We start from the raw sequence: 14,217 nt of genomic DNA on the forward strand, positions 1-14,217 counted from the left end.
AGTGTCAAAATTCTTCAGTCCTTTCCTAGAGAGGGTTGAGTGACTCTCTTTTGCGCCTACTCTTTATAGTGTATGAGTACTGGTTCTCAGAAGCAGGGGCTGTCTCCGTAGCTGCCTGGTCCATAACCAGGTGCTTATTGGCTGTTTTTCCCTTTTTGGATGAAGTTCTCTTTTCTTCATCTCTGGGAATCCCAGCTCTGGGGGGGAAGGAACCAGGCGGAGGCACGGTACCTTTGGCAAATACTTGGTGGATATGAGTCATTTCAAGTCTAATGACCTTCCCATTTGTTATCTGTTTCCATGGTCACTGCTGGGTCTCAGGACTGCTGGGAAACAGCCCTCCTCACTTCGGGAATACTTGTGTCACTCGTGACTTTCTGTTATGCAGGATAAACAAGTACGGGAGATGCTCTGCACACTAGCTGTGAGCCCATTTTTCTCCTCTTCCTGTCATTTCCTCCCAAGACTTCATTGCAAAGCTTACAGGGTTTCTTCTTCTTTTTTTTCTGGTTTCTTCTTTTAAGACCCAGCTCAAACATCGCCTCCTTGGGAAGCCTTCTCAGCCTTCATTAATGTGGAGCCCTCTTTCCTCTGGGCTCTCACAGCACTGTGTTCCCGAGTTACGGTACTTCTCACATGGTGACATAATCATTAGTTTATATATCAGTCGTTTTCACCCTCCTCCCTCTAGACTGTAAGCTTCTTCTGGACTGGTGTGTCTTATGTGAGTATCATCAGAGACTGAGTCCAACACCTCGCTCTCAGCAGGTGCTCAGAAAATGGTAACTGAATGAATGAATGAAAAGAGGAAGAAAATTGATCTTTTAATTTGTTGAGCAAAAACACAGGTAGAATGACACAATGAGGCACTGACCCAGTAAAGAGAGCAATGGTGCTTTAATGAAACTTCTTTCAAATCTGTGAACATGTTAGCGGTGAAGTAAATGCTTTTATTCTTTCCATAGGACAGATTTCCAAACAACGATCACAGTGTTTAGGTTAATAAGATGCTGGACAGATGAGTAGCCAAAGAATGTTATAAAATAACAAAATCCCTTCAACTGCATTTATCAAATTTACTGAGACATCAAGAGAATATATGTTTATAGTTACATGGCTAAAAACAAGACATTATTACAGTAATCAAGTCCATAAAACTAGAAAAAAAAGCTGTATGATGAAAGGACTTTCATAAGCTAATAAATGAGCATACACGATAGACGGACTAATTTTATATTTGAAGCAGCTTATAGCACCAACACGTTGGCAGGACCACTAGAGGGGTAGACCATTGGACCGAGATATCTGAGAGCAGGAAGGGATCTCAGCCACCATCTACTTCAAGCCCCTGTTTTACAGATGGTGAAATGGAGGCCCAGAGAGATGAAATGACTTATCCAAAGTCACATGACACAGGCACACAGGATTGGCTAGAAAACGACCCAGGACTAAGATCCAGGCCACCCAACTTTAGGTAAGTGCTCTATTTGAATATACATATAATTCTATTTGATTCAATGTACTTGTTTCTATTAACAGATATATACCATAAAAGAAATACAATTCATAACACACTCTCTATTATATTTGTTTTATTGAGAAAGGACTGACATGTAATGTAATTTGCTTTTTGGGGCTATATAGATCTTAAATCAAAATTCATAGTAATCACTCAGATGACACTATATTAGTTATAAATTGGTTGAGAAGAAGGCATCTGAAGAGAAAGTTTGGCACATCCTCCACTACCTAAACTAACCTATGCCTCAAAATTACTAAATTATTGGTAAATATATTTTTTTCTGATAGTTTAAAGATTAGTAAAGTACAAAAATAGTCCAAACAGAGAGAAAGCAAATCAGGTTCTTTCTTTAAACGGTTAGGATGGCACTTTTTATTTTAGTAAGGTAAGGAAATATAAAAATCTGATTCTTTTTAGAGAAAAAGTAGTTACCACCTCTTAGCTTGTGAACCACCTGGCATGTAAAATGTTTTCTCTATAGGAAAAAAAAAAAGTGTTTCTGTAAAATTCTTTGGAGTCATGAAATTTTGTCTAACGTATCTTGTCATGGTCCTGAGGCCTCACCTGGACAGGTGTGATGAACTAATGAAGATATAAGAATGAAAAGAAAAGAGATCACTGCTAACAGAAGCAGCACTAAAGAGAAAGTATAGTGAACATATTTAAATGGCTTCATCGGTATGAAGCCAAGAAGTTGTATGTAAAGATGTGATTAACTGTGCCATGCTGGTGGTAGTTGGAAAAAATAATACACATTGGGCATTTGTCCATTATTATCATAAACCAGCTGCTGCAGAACAGTTGAACTGTGGCTTCGTAAGTAGAACAAAGCCTGATAAATAAAAGTGACATCTGCATATCATATATATGTATACATATATTATATTTTATCACATAGAAGTAAATCAACATTTAACTACAAGTTTTCCCCCTTGGGTCCAGCGTCAAAGGATTTGATTTCACTTTTCTTGAATATGTCCTATATCTGGTTAGGAAGTTACATGACAGTTATACTCGTGGCCTTATGATATCTGGCCAGCAAAAATAAAATGAAATCTCCGGGGACCTCAAGTCCATTCCTTACCACGACAAGCATCTTAACAAATAGAGAGCAAAACATATTTGTTTTCTGTTAGGTAAAAGAACAGGTTTGAGTACTTTGCTTGCTACCAAAAATGTGCACATAACAGTATAATAAACATAATTTCATGAAAATACTTTGTAACAAGATACATTATAAATATTTAAAGAACGATGTTAAACATCAGAGTGAAAATAAGATTAGTGTTCTGAAACTATCAGAAAAATATACTTATTTAAAAAAAGAATGGCTCCTTAAGTGAAACATTAAATGTAAAGTCGTCTTTTTAGTGTACATTTCAAACTTCACCTTTTGAAAGGGAAAACCTTTATTTCTCCTGAATAGGGGCCTATAATTTACTTGGGAACTGGGCGTATTACAGAATCAAGCGGTAAGATAACAAGAGGTTAAGAGCAGAGGCATGATTTTCAGAGTCTTAAAAAAATGAGGGCAATTCACAATGCTGTTCACAAGTCATAGGTGACTTAGAGAAATACTAAATATGCTTTAGCAGTTTGCAGGGCAAGACTGTATAGCACTCGGAAAAACTGTTGTAAGTAATTCCTTCTTGGGGTTGAATCCTTTTTGAGGATACATTTTTAATCCTTCCTTAGTTATTCTGAATGAACTGAAGATGAATTAAAAATATTACAAGTGTATAGTTTGGGCCCGTAAGTGAGCATGTTATAAAAAGAACCTCTCTTCCTCTTTGATCGAGTTAAAATACACTATGATCATAGGAGATTCCTTTTGGGATCCCCACTGGACATTCCAAGGATGTGAGGCCTACAGTCACGCCCCGAGGAAAATCAAGGAACCCAATTCCCAGCTGTTGGAACCTTTGGGCCCACATTGCGTACCACTGAATCCAAGCCTCTCTCGGATCGTTCGTGGACAAGGTAGGATGTCACTGACACTGCAGATACTGGCAAAAAGCTTGTGTCTCGATAGCTTTATGCTTTTGTACGTGTCTTTCCCACCATGTTCCCCTACTTGGGGTTGGGAGGTAAGCACTCCCTCTGCTGATAGATGGTCTAACAGGAGAAGAAAGAGAAAGGGAAGGCAGAGAGAGCTAACTCACAAACTGTGGCCAAGCATAGCCACTGGTTTTTACACATTCCTGCTTTTCTCTCGGCCAGGCTCCTGTGCACGCTACGCGGTCTCTCTGATTCCCATCATTAGGGTGGAGATGTCAGAGGTGCACACCCCTGAATCAGAGAACGTGAGCCGTGGGGGCACAGCTGCCCCGCGTCCTCCCCAAGGGCCTCCTTCTCTTTTCTAGACTCGGGATCACTGAAGCCCAAAAGGCCCCTTGTGAATGAACACCTCATATTATAAAAGGGCTTGTGGTTGAGTTTTAACATTTTAATTGGCACAGTTCATTGTAGTCTGAGAGGGTCAGCAAGAGATGACTTCATTACTCAATTACACGGAATAAAACCTTTAGGATGTTCTTTACTTTTTATACAGTAACTCTATGAAAAGAAGTTCTTATTCTACCTACACACAGCTGAAGATGAAGGTATGACTTCTGGAGTTGAGGAACTGACGGTAAGGAGAGAGAAATTTTAATAAGGAAATAAGCTTTGATATGTGTATATACAAAGCTATGTATACACACACACACACACACACACACACACACACACACACACACATACATTACACTCCTCACCTGTGTATGCTGTACAGGTTGGCACAACCCTATTACGAATACATTATGACATAAAGGTTAAAGGACTTAAGTGATTCTTGGCATTTTAATCTAGACAGGGGCTTAGGTAATTTAGGTTTTGAAATAACTGGATCAATATATATTTAAAAGTATATAATTGTGTGTTTTAAAAGGCCCAGACTGACTTTCCTTAAGCAGTAACCCAATATGATACCATAGTTACCAAATGGAAAACAAGATTGCTATTCTGTATTAAATCAGGAAAGGGCATTTCAGAGAAAGGACACCTTGGAAAATAAAGACTTCAGAATCTATTATTCCATGTTAAGAGCATTTTAGTTATTAGCAGTGGTTACCAAATAAGCTGAAGGTAATTCTCTTCAAGGAGCTGCTCATAAATTGGTTTTGTTGAAAAGAGGGGAGGCACCATTTCACTCTTCCTCTACAAGATGATGCAAGTTTTTTTATCTTTGAAAGGGTTTTCAGAAGTCGGTATCCCTATCAGCAAAGGGTCACTCCTGGCATGCTCCTCACAGTAGGACATGAGGTCTGCAGACGCCTTTGACACCTGACAAGGTAGACAAGCCAAAGAAAACAGAGAAAGAAAATACTTTATTTACAAACTTTAAAAAAAAGGTGTTGGAATGTTAACCCATTGGGTGGAAGACTGTTGGAGAACAGGATAACCAGAGTCTTAAAGTATCACTCCCCGATGACTTGTTAAAAAGAGAAAAGGTACTTCTACATGGTGACATCTGGCAGATAAGGCCTTCCTTCACCAAGGGATCAAACTGACATCATATATCTCCTAGTGTGAATGAACACTGAGGACACACCACCAGCTAACTAGTTTTCCTGCCAAAACATTCAGCTGGAATCTAATCATCAGCAAACAATTCCATCTAAAGTGAGGACCATTCTGCAAAGGAAGTGGCCTGGATTCTTCAGAAATGAACCGTGTGTTAGATAATATTCTTAGCTGATCCTGAATGTTACAATTGTACTGTGGTTACACAGGAGAATGTTCTTGTACTTGGGAGAGATAGATGGTGAACTATTGAGGGGTGAAAAGTCACGATGTCTGCAAATAACTTTCAAGTACTATAAAGAAAAAATTATATATGTATTTTATGAGTATGTGTGTGTATAGATTAAAAAAGAGAGATAAAGCAAATGTGGCAAAATGCTAACAATGGGTGAGTCTTGGTAAAGAGTACACGGGTGTTTCCAGAGTTGTTACAACTCTTCCATAGATTTGAAATTTCTCAAAATAAAAAAAGTTGGGGGGAGGTGAAGAAAAGTATATGTGAATCAAGGGAAGCGTGTATCTTAGTTTTTATCCAATGCAAAAATCAATTAGGATGTAGAACAGAGTTAATGAACCGAATTATGGGCTTGGAGCCAAAACTCTGAAAGAAGAGAGCCAAATTCTAACAGAGTTTCAAGATTAGATATTGGGCCTGGAGAAACAAAAAGAGCATGGGAAGATGCAGTGCCTTACTCTGGCATGAGTTAGAAGTGGAGAATGGCAGGCCCTGTTCAGAAGGCTGGGTGGGCGAGCCCTCGGAATAATCGGATCAGTGTCCTCAGCTGAACCCTGTCAAATACACACAGGCAGCCTCATGTTTTGAAGACAGGTGACTATCTCCAGGCCCAGAGGAATTTATCAGGTGATTGCTTCAGTTTCTAGGAAACAGCATTACAACATTCCAGGACATTCGCTCATGGCCTAGGCCTCTCTTGGGATTTGGGAGGAAAAGACTTCAAAGTCAGGTGACTTCACAAATGCCTTCCGGTTTCTTCTAGATCTCAGCTAAAGTTGGCAGTACTCACCCTGGTTACAGAACGTGGTCACTACAGTCCACACACATTTAAAAAGCGGCCTGCTCCTAAAAAGGAGACCCCTATTGTTGACTTGGTATGCAAGGCTACCTCAGCTGCACTGATAACATTAGAACACTTAATAAATTCCAGAGGGATGACGAGGTGTTTATAAAGTCCATCCGGAACCTCTGTCCCAACGCAAAACACAGTGATCACAGGACATGACCATGTTCGTTCAGGGAAGGCAGGTCCTCAGGAAATCTTGTCACGGGTGTTAGGTTTTCTGTCTAAATAGAGAGGCTAACTCAGCCACTTTGGCTCCCCAGTGCTTTTGAGATGAGGCCTGGGCGAGGCAGAAATGAAAGTTAAGATTCTGAGACTCAGCTTGCTCTAGGAAAATCCTGGCACCAAGCTGCATTACATAGCATCACCTCTGAAATGTGACCTAGCCTTTGGACCGCAGCGGGAACTGATCAGAAAACACGTCTAAGCCAATCCAAAGCGCATCTTACCTTTATTCTTTCAATGGAGGCTTCTAGTCTTAACTGCTGCACAGTTCTCCTCGCCTGGGTGATGTTGTTGGTGCTTGCTGTTTTGCTTGACATCTTCAGTTGTGGTTTTTACCTGAAATCTGAAAAGCATTTTTTAAAAGGTGAATAATAGTCATCTTAAATTGTTCAAATGTTCGTAATGCTTTGCATTACCTTAGGGGAAAAGGATGCCTTTTCCCAGCCATCACAGCCTCTATGAGGCAGGTACTAAAACATCTCTTGGCAATACGAGCGGTGGCCTAGGTGTCTAAGCTTGTTATCCGTTCGAGCACCTTCGTAGACCTGTGGTCTGCAGAAACCCAGTACTAGTAGTTTAATCCATGCACCCCACATACAGAATAAAGTAGCCCTTTTTCCTAGGATTTTCTAAGGGGAAACAAATCCACATAAACATTTGCAGTGGTTAGGGGGCCTCCAGCAAACGTGAGCATGTGCAGCCAGAGGCTGCGTTACACGTGCAGCTTAATACTACTGCTGTGTACTTTAGTAGAAGATTTGGTTTTATTTCGTTTTGGCTTTTACCCAACTCTTACACACACGCAAGTCCTGGCAACAGAAAATGGCAAGACAGAGCCGCTGGAGAACTCTGCTCCAAAGGTACATTTTCAGGTGCGATAGGGATTTACAATGGTTGGGAGCAAGGTAGGCAGATAAGGAAGTCTTTGTTCAAGAAAAAGTGGGAACTTTTCTGCTGTCATACTCTCAATGATAAATCCACAGCAAATGTCAAATGGGATACACTGAACAGCCTAAAGCCAGACATGTTTAATGAAACGATCACGCTCTCCTTTGACCTTTTGGGTCTCATCCTGGCAGCCAGGGCACTTGCTAAGCCTGGACCCACCACATGTTAGGGGCTGACTCTCCTGTGTGGCCTGAGCCCTTGGATTCCAGGCTGCCCTCTCTCTTCCCAGCTACCTGGTGAAAATCAAAGGCCAACTCCTGGACCTTGAGCTTTGACCCATCTGGTTGTCCAATGGCATGTTCTAAGGGGAAGGCTGTCTGTCTGGAGTCCCTGCCATATATGGCTAAGTTCTCTCTTGGTATGGCAGCGACTGGAGGAAAAACGCAGAGCTGGCAGCCCTGGCAGCAGTGTGGCAGTTGTATGACTCATAGGAGCAGGTGGACGGTAGGTGTGCCTCCTCGGTGCTATGCAAAGGCTCAGCAAAGTCTCAGGGCACTGCGGCGCCGGGAGCAAACCCAGGCTGACTCAACTTTCTGGAGGGGCCTCAGCTGCACAGAGCATACCTGCCACAAAGGCGCAGGCCAGACAAGGCTGCACAAAACACCGGCGACCCACAGGCTCCACCATGCCCACCATGTGGGCAACATAGCGCTCCGCCCGAGTCCCACACTTAGAATGGTCCCAATGGCTGAGTTCACAGACTTGCATGGGGCCTGTACACTCTGAGGTCAGAAGCATCTTTGGGCCAAATGCACAAATAAAACTCTGCTTTTACCTGTGTGTAGAATTTTGAAGCCCAGCCTAATTAGCAAGCTTCACATTCCTGGGTTTGGACCCCACCTCTGCCACTTAACTAGCTAGATGGAACCCGGAAGGTTACTTAACCTTCATAAGCCCAAGTTTTCTCATTTGTAATATAAGGATACTATGGTTTTTGAAATTCAATTTGCTGATGCACACGTAGTGTTTAGCATGGGACCAAGGCACTCTCCAAACAGCAGCTGCTATTATATTCACGCTGGGCGAGGGGTGTTGGTGGGGGTGGCGTAGCCAGCACAGCAAATTGGAATTCCCTGTGTATCTGTCTGCCTCCCCTGGTTAATGAGCCTCAAGGGTTTTGACTGACGGGGTCTTGGTGGTCTATGGGCATCAGCCCGTTTTTTTTTAGAGCAACCTGGGGCAATTCTGCTACACTGTAGTGTCAGGGCAGAATGGAATGGCCGGTGACAGCCAACAGGATTCCCTCCCATCAAATAAGGAAGCTCGAGCAGTACAGGAACCTGGGAGGAGCAATCATGGGGCCGGGCAGGGTGGCCAAGCTGACCTCGTTTCAATGCACTCCCTGACCAGCGAGCTGCCTCTTCCTCAGCTTCCTCAGGCATCCTGCTCCACCCAGAGCACAAGCCGAGGCTCTCCTGGTGAGTCTGCTCACACCCAGAGGCCCGGCCCAGCTCCTTCCTGTGCTCCCAGGCAGGGGCATCTTCACAGAGCCTTGGAAATGGGACCCAGGCAGTAGGCAATCTCACTGTGGAAAGTACCGTTTCCCCAAAAGTCAGACCTAGCCGGACAATCAGCTCTAATGCATCTTTTGGAGCAAAATTAATATAAGACCCGGTATTATATTATATATTACATTACATTATAAGACCCAGTCATATATTATAGTAAAATAAGACCCAGTATTATATTATATTACATAAGACCCAGTCTTATAGTAAAGTAAGACCAGGTCTTATATTAATTTTTGCCCCAAAAGACGCATTAGGGCTGATTGTCCGGCGAGGTCTTATTTTCAGGGAAACACGGTATGAAGCCCTGATTCGCAGAACGTTGGTTCCATATTATGTCCCCTGTAGCACCTTAAACTGGGGTTCCCTGCCAGCTGGTGCTGGTTCTGACAGGTCCCCCAGCCTCCAGAATGCGAACCTGACACGGTTTCTGAACAGTCTCTGGTTTCCAGGCTGCACCCTAAGGTATTTCTAAATTCCTTTGCATGAGAGTATCACGACGTGTTTTCTCCTTCTCAACCTCCAGGGCATAAAATTTCCAAGGCCTGAGCAAATTTTCCTGTAACTGCAGAACAGTTCACACATATCAGGACTGGATCAGTCATTGGTCCCACCCACAGGGCCACAAGCAAAGAGTCCACCGTCTGGCTCTATTTATAAAATGCTTGGGTAGGTTCCTCTAAAATTGGCGAGGAACTTTGCATCCAGTACACGGAAGACTTTCTTACTTAACTGTATTATAGTCACGATTAAAAACAGCTAGAATTGACAATGCACACTTGCCAGCTTAGGGCTTCTTGCAGCTCTCCCCTAGTCTGCTATCTGTGCTCTGACCTGCCCCTTCACAGAGCGCCTCCCCTGTCACCCAGACAGCTTCCTGCTTCCCTCTTCCACTGTGACCCTTTCTCCTCTGCTTCCGGTAGAGTACCAGCCCCTTCTGCCCCGCCAACTTCTCTTAGGCTTCCAACTCAAATACAGTTTCTCTTCTCAAAGAATATAATCTCTTACAACATTCTTCCTATGGAGAAATAAGATCAAAATTATACTGCAACTTAAAAAGCCTCTTCGAGGAACTCAGTCTGCTGAGTTGCCTCAGGTCTACGCAAGGAGGGTCACTGCTGTTTGATTCTTGAGCGTTGAGAGGTGTTTACAGGGGCTGGAGGTCCAGCTGAGGATTTCCTCCCAATTTGCAGCTGCTTTGTATCTCAACAGCTGGGCTGGGCTAGAACTAGACAAAGGCTTGGGAGACAAACATCTCCCAACATCTCTGCACCTTCAGAAGGTTTTCTGTGGTCTTCCCTCAATGGCAAGGATGTCTGTCTGTTTGTGTACTAGGTGGATAAAAAGCTTGCTTTATTCTTACTCCAAGAATAGCTTCCAAGGCAAACAATCCCTGTGATTTGTATGGAACCTGACTGCACACGACGCATTCAGACGAATTAGTCCATGAAGCTTCCCTATAATCCCAAAAGGTACACTACTATTGCACCCTTGTTTTAGAGATGAGGCAACTGAGGTTAGAAAACTTTGCTCCAAGTTAACCCGCCCAGAAGGGCCAAGGCCTGTGCATGCCCGGGGCAGACCCCTAGTTTGATAAAACTGTGGCTGTCACTTCTGTAGCCTCGCTCCAAAAACTTGCTCCAAATTAAAGCAGCTTGTAAGCCTTTTCATCCTAGAAGCCATACTTCCCACTGTACCAAGGAAAGGAGGCAGTTCCAATTGCTTTGACTCACACACACTCAGGGCATCACTGAACAGCCCACAGTGTGGTTCGCAAGCAAGGATGACTTTGACTCTCTATGATCTGGAGTTGTGGGGCTTGCTGATTGTTTCAGGCTCGTGCAATACCCCTACTGGTGCAGAAGGCATCTGTTTGTCTAACGCCCTGGGGGACCGGTCTCCTCTCTCCTATGTGCAATCTAAGCGAGAATGTTTTCCCTGCTGCTGCTGCAACTAGGCAAGGCCTGAGGTTAGCTCCCGAACCACTAGTGCTCTATCCCGCCCAGAAGGGCCAAGGCCTGTGCATGACCGGGGCAGACCCCTAGTTTGATATAACTCTGGCTGTCACTTCTGTAGCCTCGCATATATTTTTACATGTGGCTAACAGATTTGAATAAACATATATCGTATTTAGCTATTCAAGTGATTTGCATTGGTTTTATTGCTGTTGTTCATCTGAATTCTCAGGTTTCTAGAAATTCCTAGGAATAAGAGAACCCATTAGGGAAATATGGGAATTTTAATCTTTGTCTAGAAGGGCCTGAAGCAGGGCGACGGTGGAGATGGAAAGAGTACACTCTGGGAGGAGGGTACCAGGAAGTCCGGGTGTCTGCATCACAAGTCATCATGGCCTGGCCAGTGATGAATCATTCGAGTGAAGCCACCGTTCATGTTTATGAGCAAACACACCCCTCTTGGCTGTAATAAATGAGGAGGCAAAAACAGACAAACAAACAAACAAACACAGGTTTCCACCTACCCTCTGATATTGCCTTCCACTATCAGGATATTACACTAGCGCCTCATCTGTTCCCTCCTCTGTTAAAGGCGGGCCACAATACCTATCTCCTGGGGTTGTAGGGAGGACAGATAAGAGCACCTATCAGTAATGCACCCTGTGCATACAAATGCTTAATAAATGCTGGGCCCCTTGGCTCGTTACCAAGACAAAAACCAGGTATTTGGTGGGGTATGAGACACCAAACATTCAGACAGCAAAAGAAGAATTTCAAGGTAACAGGACCAGGTAGCAACATCTTTCTGATATGGCAGGAAGTGTGGGGCGCGCAGAGCCAGGCCCTTCAGAACCGTTTTTCTAGTCTCACGAACACTTACTATTTTCTACCAGAGCCTGTAGGCTGAATCCCGCCCGCAGATATGTTTGGTTGGGCCACACGCGGGGTCAACACAATAGTATCTGTGTGTGCTTTAACTTTAAATTGATTATCGGCGTTTGAAAAATGGCGACATTTCACTTTAAAAGAAAAAGAAAGAATGATTTCTGGAAAAACCAGAACACTTCACAAAACTGGGCTGGATGTGAGTAGTGGCGGCCCCTGTAACACTTGCTGGCCTACCTACTGGGCCCTTTGTTTGAACTTGTGACATGGACTTTATACTATGTCTTGGATATTCAGTTGCAGGGATGGACTGAAGGATTAGGCCAGGGGACCTGAGCTCACTTCCGCCCCTGCCACTTCTTAGCTTTAGCGCCCTGGGCAGGACCTGTCACCTATCTAAGCCTCAATTTTCTCATGGGAAAAAATGGGGATAATAATACTTTTCTACCTGAAAGAACTGTTAAGAGCATCAGATAAAATAAGCATGTGAGCTTAATAAATATAAAGAGTACTTTTGCTGGGCGCTAAATACCTGCAGCTTCAGATCTCATGCAAAGTGCTCTAAGCACTTGGCAGGCCCTGAGGGTTGGCGCTGCCCGGGCAGCTGCGGTGCCCTCTTCCTGGTGTGCTTTGCTGAAATGCAGGGACGGAAAGTAAAAAACCACATCTCCTAGTGGTATCGGCTGAATTGTGCAACCCCATTCCTATGCTGAAGTCCTAACCCCCAGCAACTCAGAATGGACTACATTTGGAGACAGGGTCTTTAAGGGGGTGATTAAGTTAGAGCTCATTAGGGTGGATCCAATGTGACTAGTGTCCTCTTAAGAAGAGGGAGTGTAGATACAGATGGGGCCAGAGGAACGACTGTGTGAAGACACAGGGAGAAGACAGCCAGCTATGAGCCAAAGAAGCCTCAGAAGAAACCAACCCTGCTGACACTTTGATCACAGACTTCCAGCTTCCAGAACACCGAGAAAATTAAATTTCTATTGTTCAAGCCACCCAGTCTGTGGTACTTTGTTATGGCAGCCCGAGCCAACTAAGATTCCCAGGTTCTGTAGCAGCTGGGGTTCTGGATGATGGAAGTGAGAAGGCCTGTTTGCTGCTTGGCTTATTTCTGCGGGCAAATAGGGAAGTAGGTCAAGTAGAAGTGGTGGCATCTGGGTCCAGTCACTAACGATATGGTGCTAAGAACTTTTGTGGCTGCAGCAGCCTCCCCACCCTTCACTTCCTGCCTGGCCCTGGGGGCCAGTTCTGCAGTATGTGTAGAAGTGGGTCCTGAGGGCTCCATCAGGAGCCTGTACCTCCAGCCTTTCCATTGATTATGTAAGCACCCCATCCCCTGTATTAAAGCCCATGCTGCTAATGTTGCCAAGAGTGCTTTCTGTTTGCTGTAACTGAATCCTGACACAATTGTTAATGTGCTGTTTTGTAATCTGTAAATAACTTACAAAGATCAGCTGTGATTTCTATTATTATCATGTCATCACTGCTGAACACTCCAAACTCCAAGACTTGAAAGGAGGGAGAGGTAAGCCTTAAAATTCTTTTTCTTCTTCTCCCCAACCAGAGCTCACAGGCCCTGAGGCCAAGGGTAGTTGAACCTGTGATCAGCTGCCTGTCCTGCCCTGCTCCCCACCGGTTCTGAGAGCAAAGAGCAAAAAGAACAAGATGCTGGACTATGGGGGAGGAAAATGAGCGAGAGATGAGGAAAAGCTGCATGGAGCAGTGGAAAACATGATTTGGGATGGGAAACGGATAGTGACTGGAGCTCTTCCAAGAGAAGTTTAAGGTGCCCAGAATCAGCAGAATGAACAATGAGAACAGCTCTCTCTTTCTCTCAGGACCTCAACAGAGCTCATCCTCTAAAAGTAGCGTGCTTTTATACCCGCAAACCTTTTTGAGGTCCTTATCTGGTATCTCTGATTAGTTGATTTTACCTGCTATCCAGGGCACATGTCTCTGAATAATAATGATGATGATGATGATGATGATGACGTTGGTATGATAAAATTGGATAACTACCACTATTTATTGAGTACTTAGTATGTGCCAGGTAAATAAATGCCAGGAATCATTTCACTTAATCCTCTTAGAGATGAATTCTTTTATCACTTCTGTTTTGACAGACGAAGCACAGAGCGGTCAAAAAAGTCTTGCCGAAGATTACACTGATTTTCGTCGCAGATCTGGGTCTCAGGGCTACCTGACTCCCAAGGCCATTCTCTTCATGGCCGTGCTATACTGCTTGCCTCTGAACATCAAGGGTACAAGGAAGGAATTGGGAGAAAGCTGGGGCAAGTGTGAGCCAGAAGCTCTGGACACAAGAAGACATGGGCTCTGTTCAGGGCCTGTTGCGCCTTCAGATTGGTGGTCTCCATAACGACGACAGTATGAAATGGGGACTTAAGTGGCCTTGGGAGAAGTCCTAAGCAAAGCAGAATTGGCTGCTCTTATTTGAAAGGAGAGCTGCCCCAGATTCCAGGTGAGACTGTTGCTAAAGAACAGGATGATCCCATCATCCTCCCAGG

General features: G+C 44.0%; 1 protein-coding gene across 9 annotated transcripts in view; it reads right to left on the reverse strand.

The window, feature by feature from the left end:
* Positions 1 to 878: 878 nt before the first annotated feature.
* Positions 879 to 14,217, reverse strand: part of GNG12 (G protein subunit gamma 12) — a 108,665-nt gene continuing 95,326 nt past the window's right edge. For 7 of the 9 annotated variants that reach the window (XM_074334924.2, XM_074334928.2, XM_074334923.2 and 4 more), the window contains 2 exons: positions 6,615 to 6,733; positions 879 to 4,846 (listed from right to left, as the gene is read on the reverse strand). In XM_074334924.2, the coding sequence (XP_074191025.1) occupies positions 4,721 to 4,846; positions 6,615 to 6,707 (219 nt within the window). In that variant the 5' untranslated portion in view covers positions 6,708 to 6,733 and the 3' untranslated portion in view covers positions 879 to 4,720. Of the gene's footprint in view, positions 4,847 to 6,614; positions 6,734 to 14,217 lie in introns of those variants that run through there. The other 2 variants (XR_016018644.1, XR_016018643.1) reach the window with 1 other exon arrangement.

This window comes from Rhinolophus sinicus, chromosome 14 (genome assembly GCF_057876585.1).
Source record: "Rhinolophus sinicus isolate RSI-liver-muscle chromosome 14, RSI-T2T, whole genome shotgun sequence".
NCBI lineage: Eukaryota > Metazoa > Chordata > Mammalia > Chiroptera > Rhinolophidae > Rhinolophus > Rhinolophus sinicus.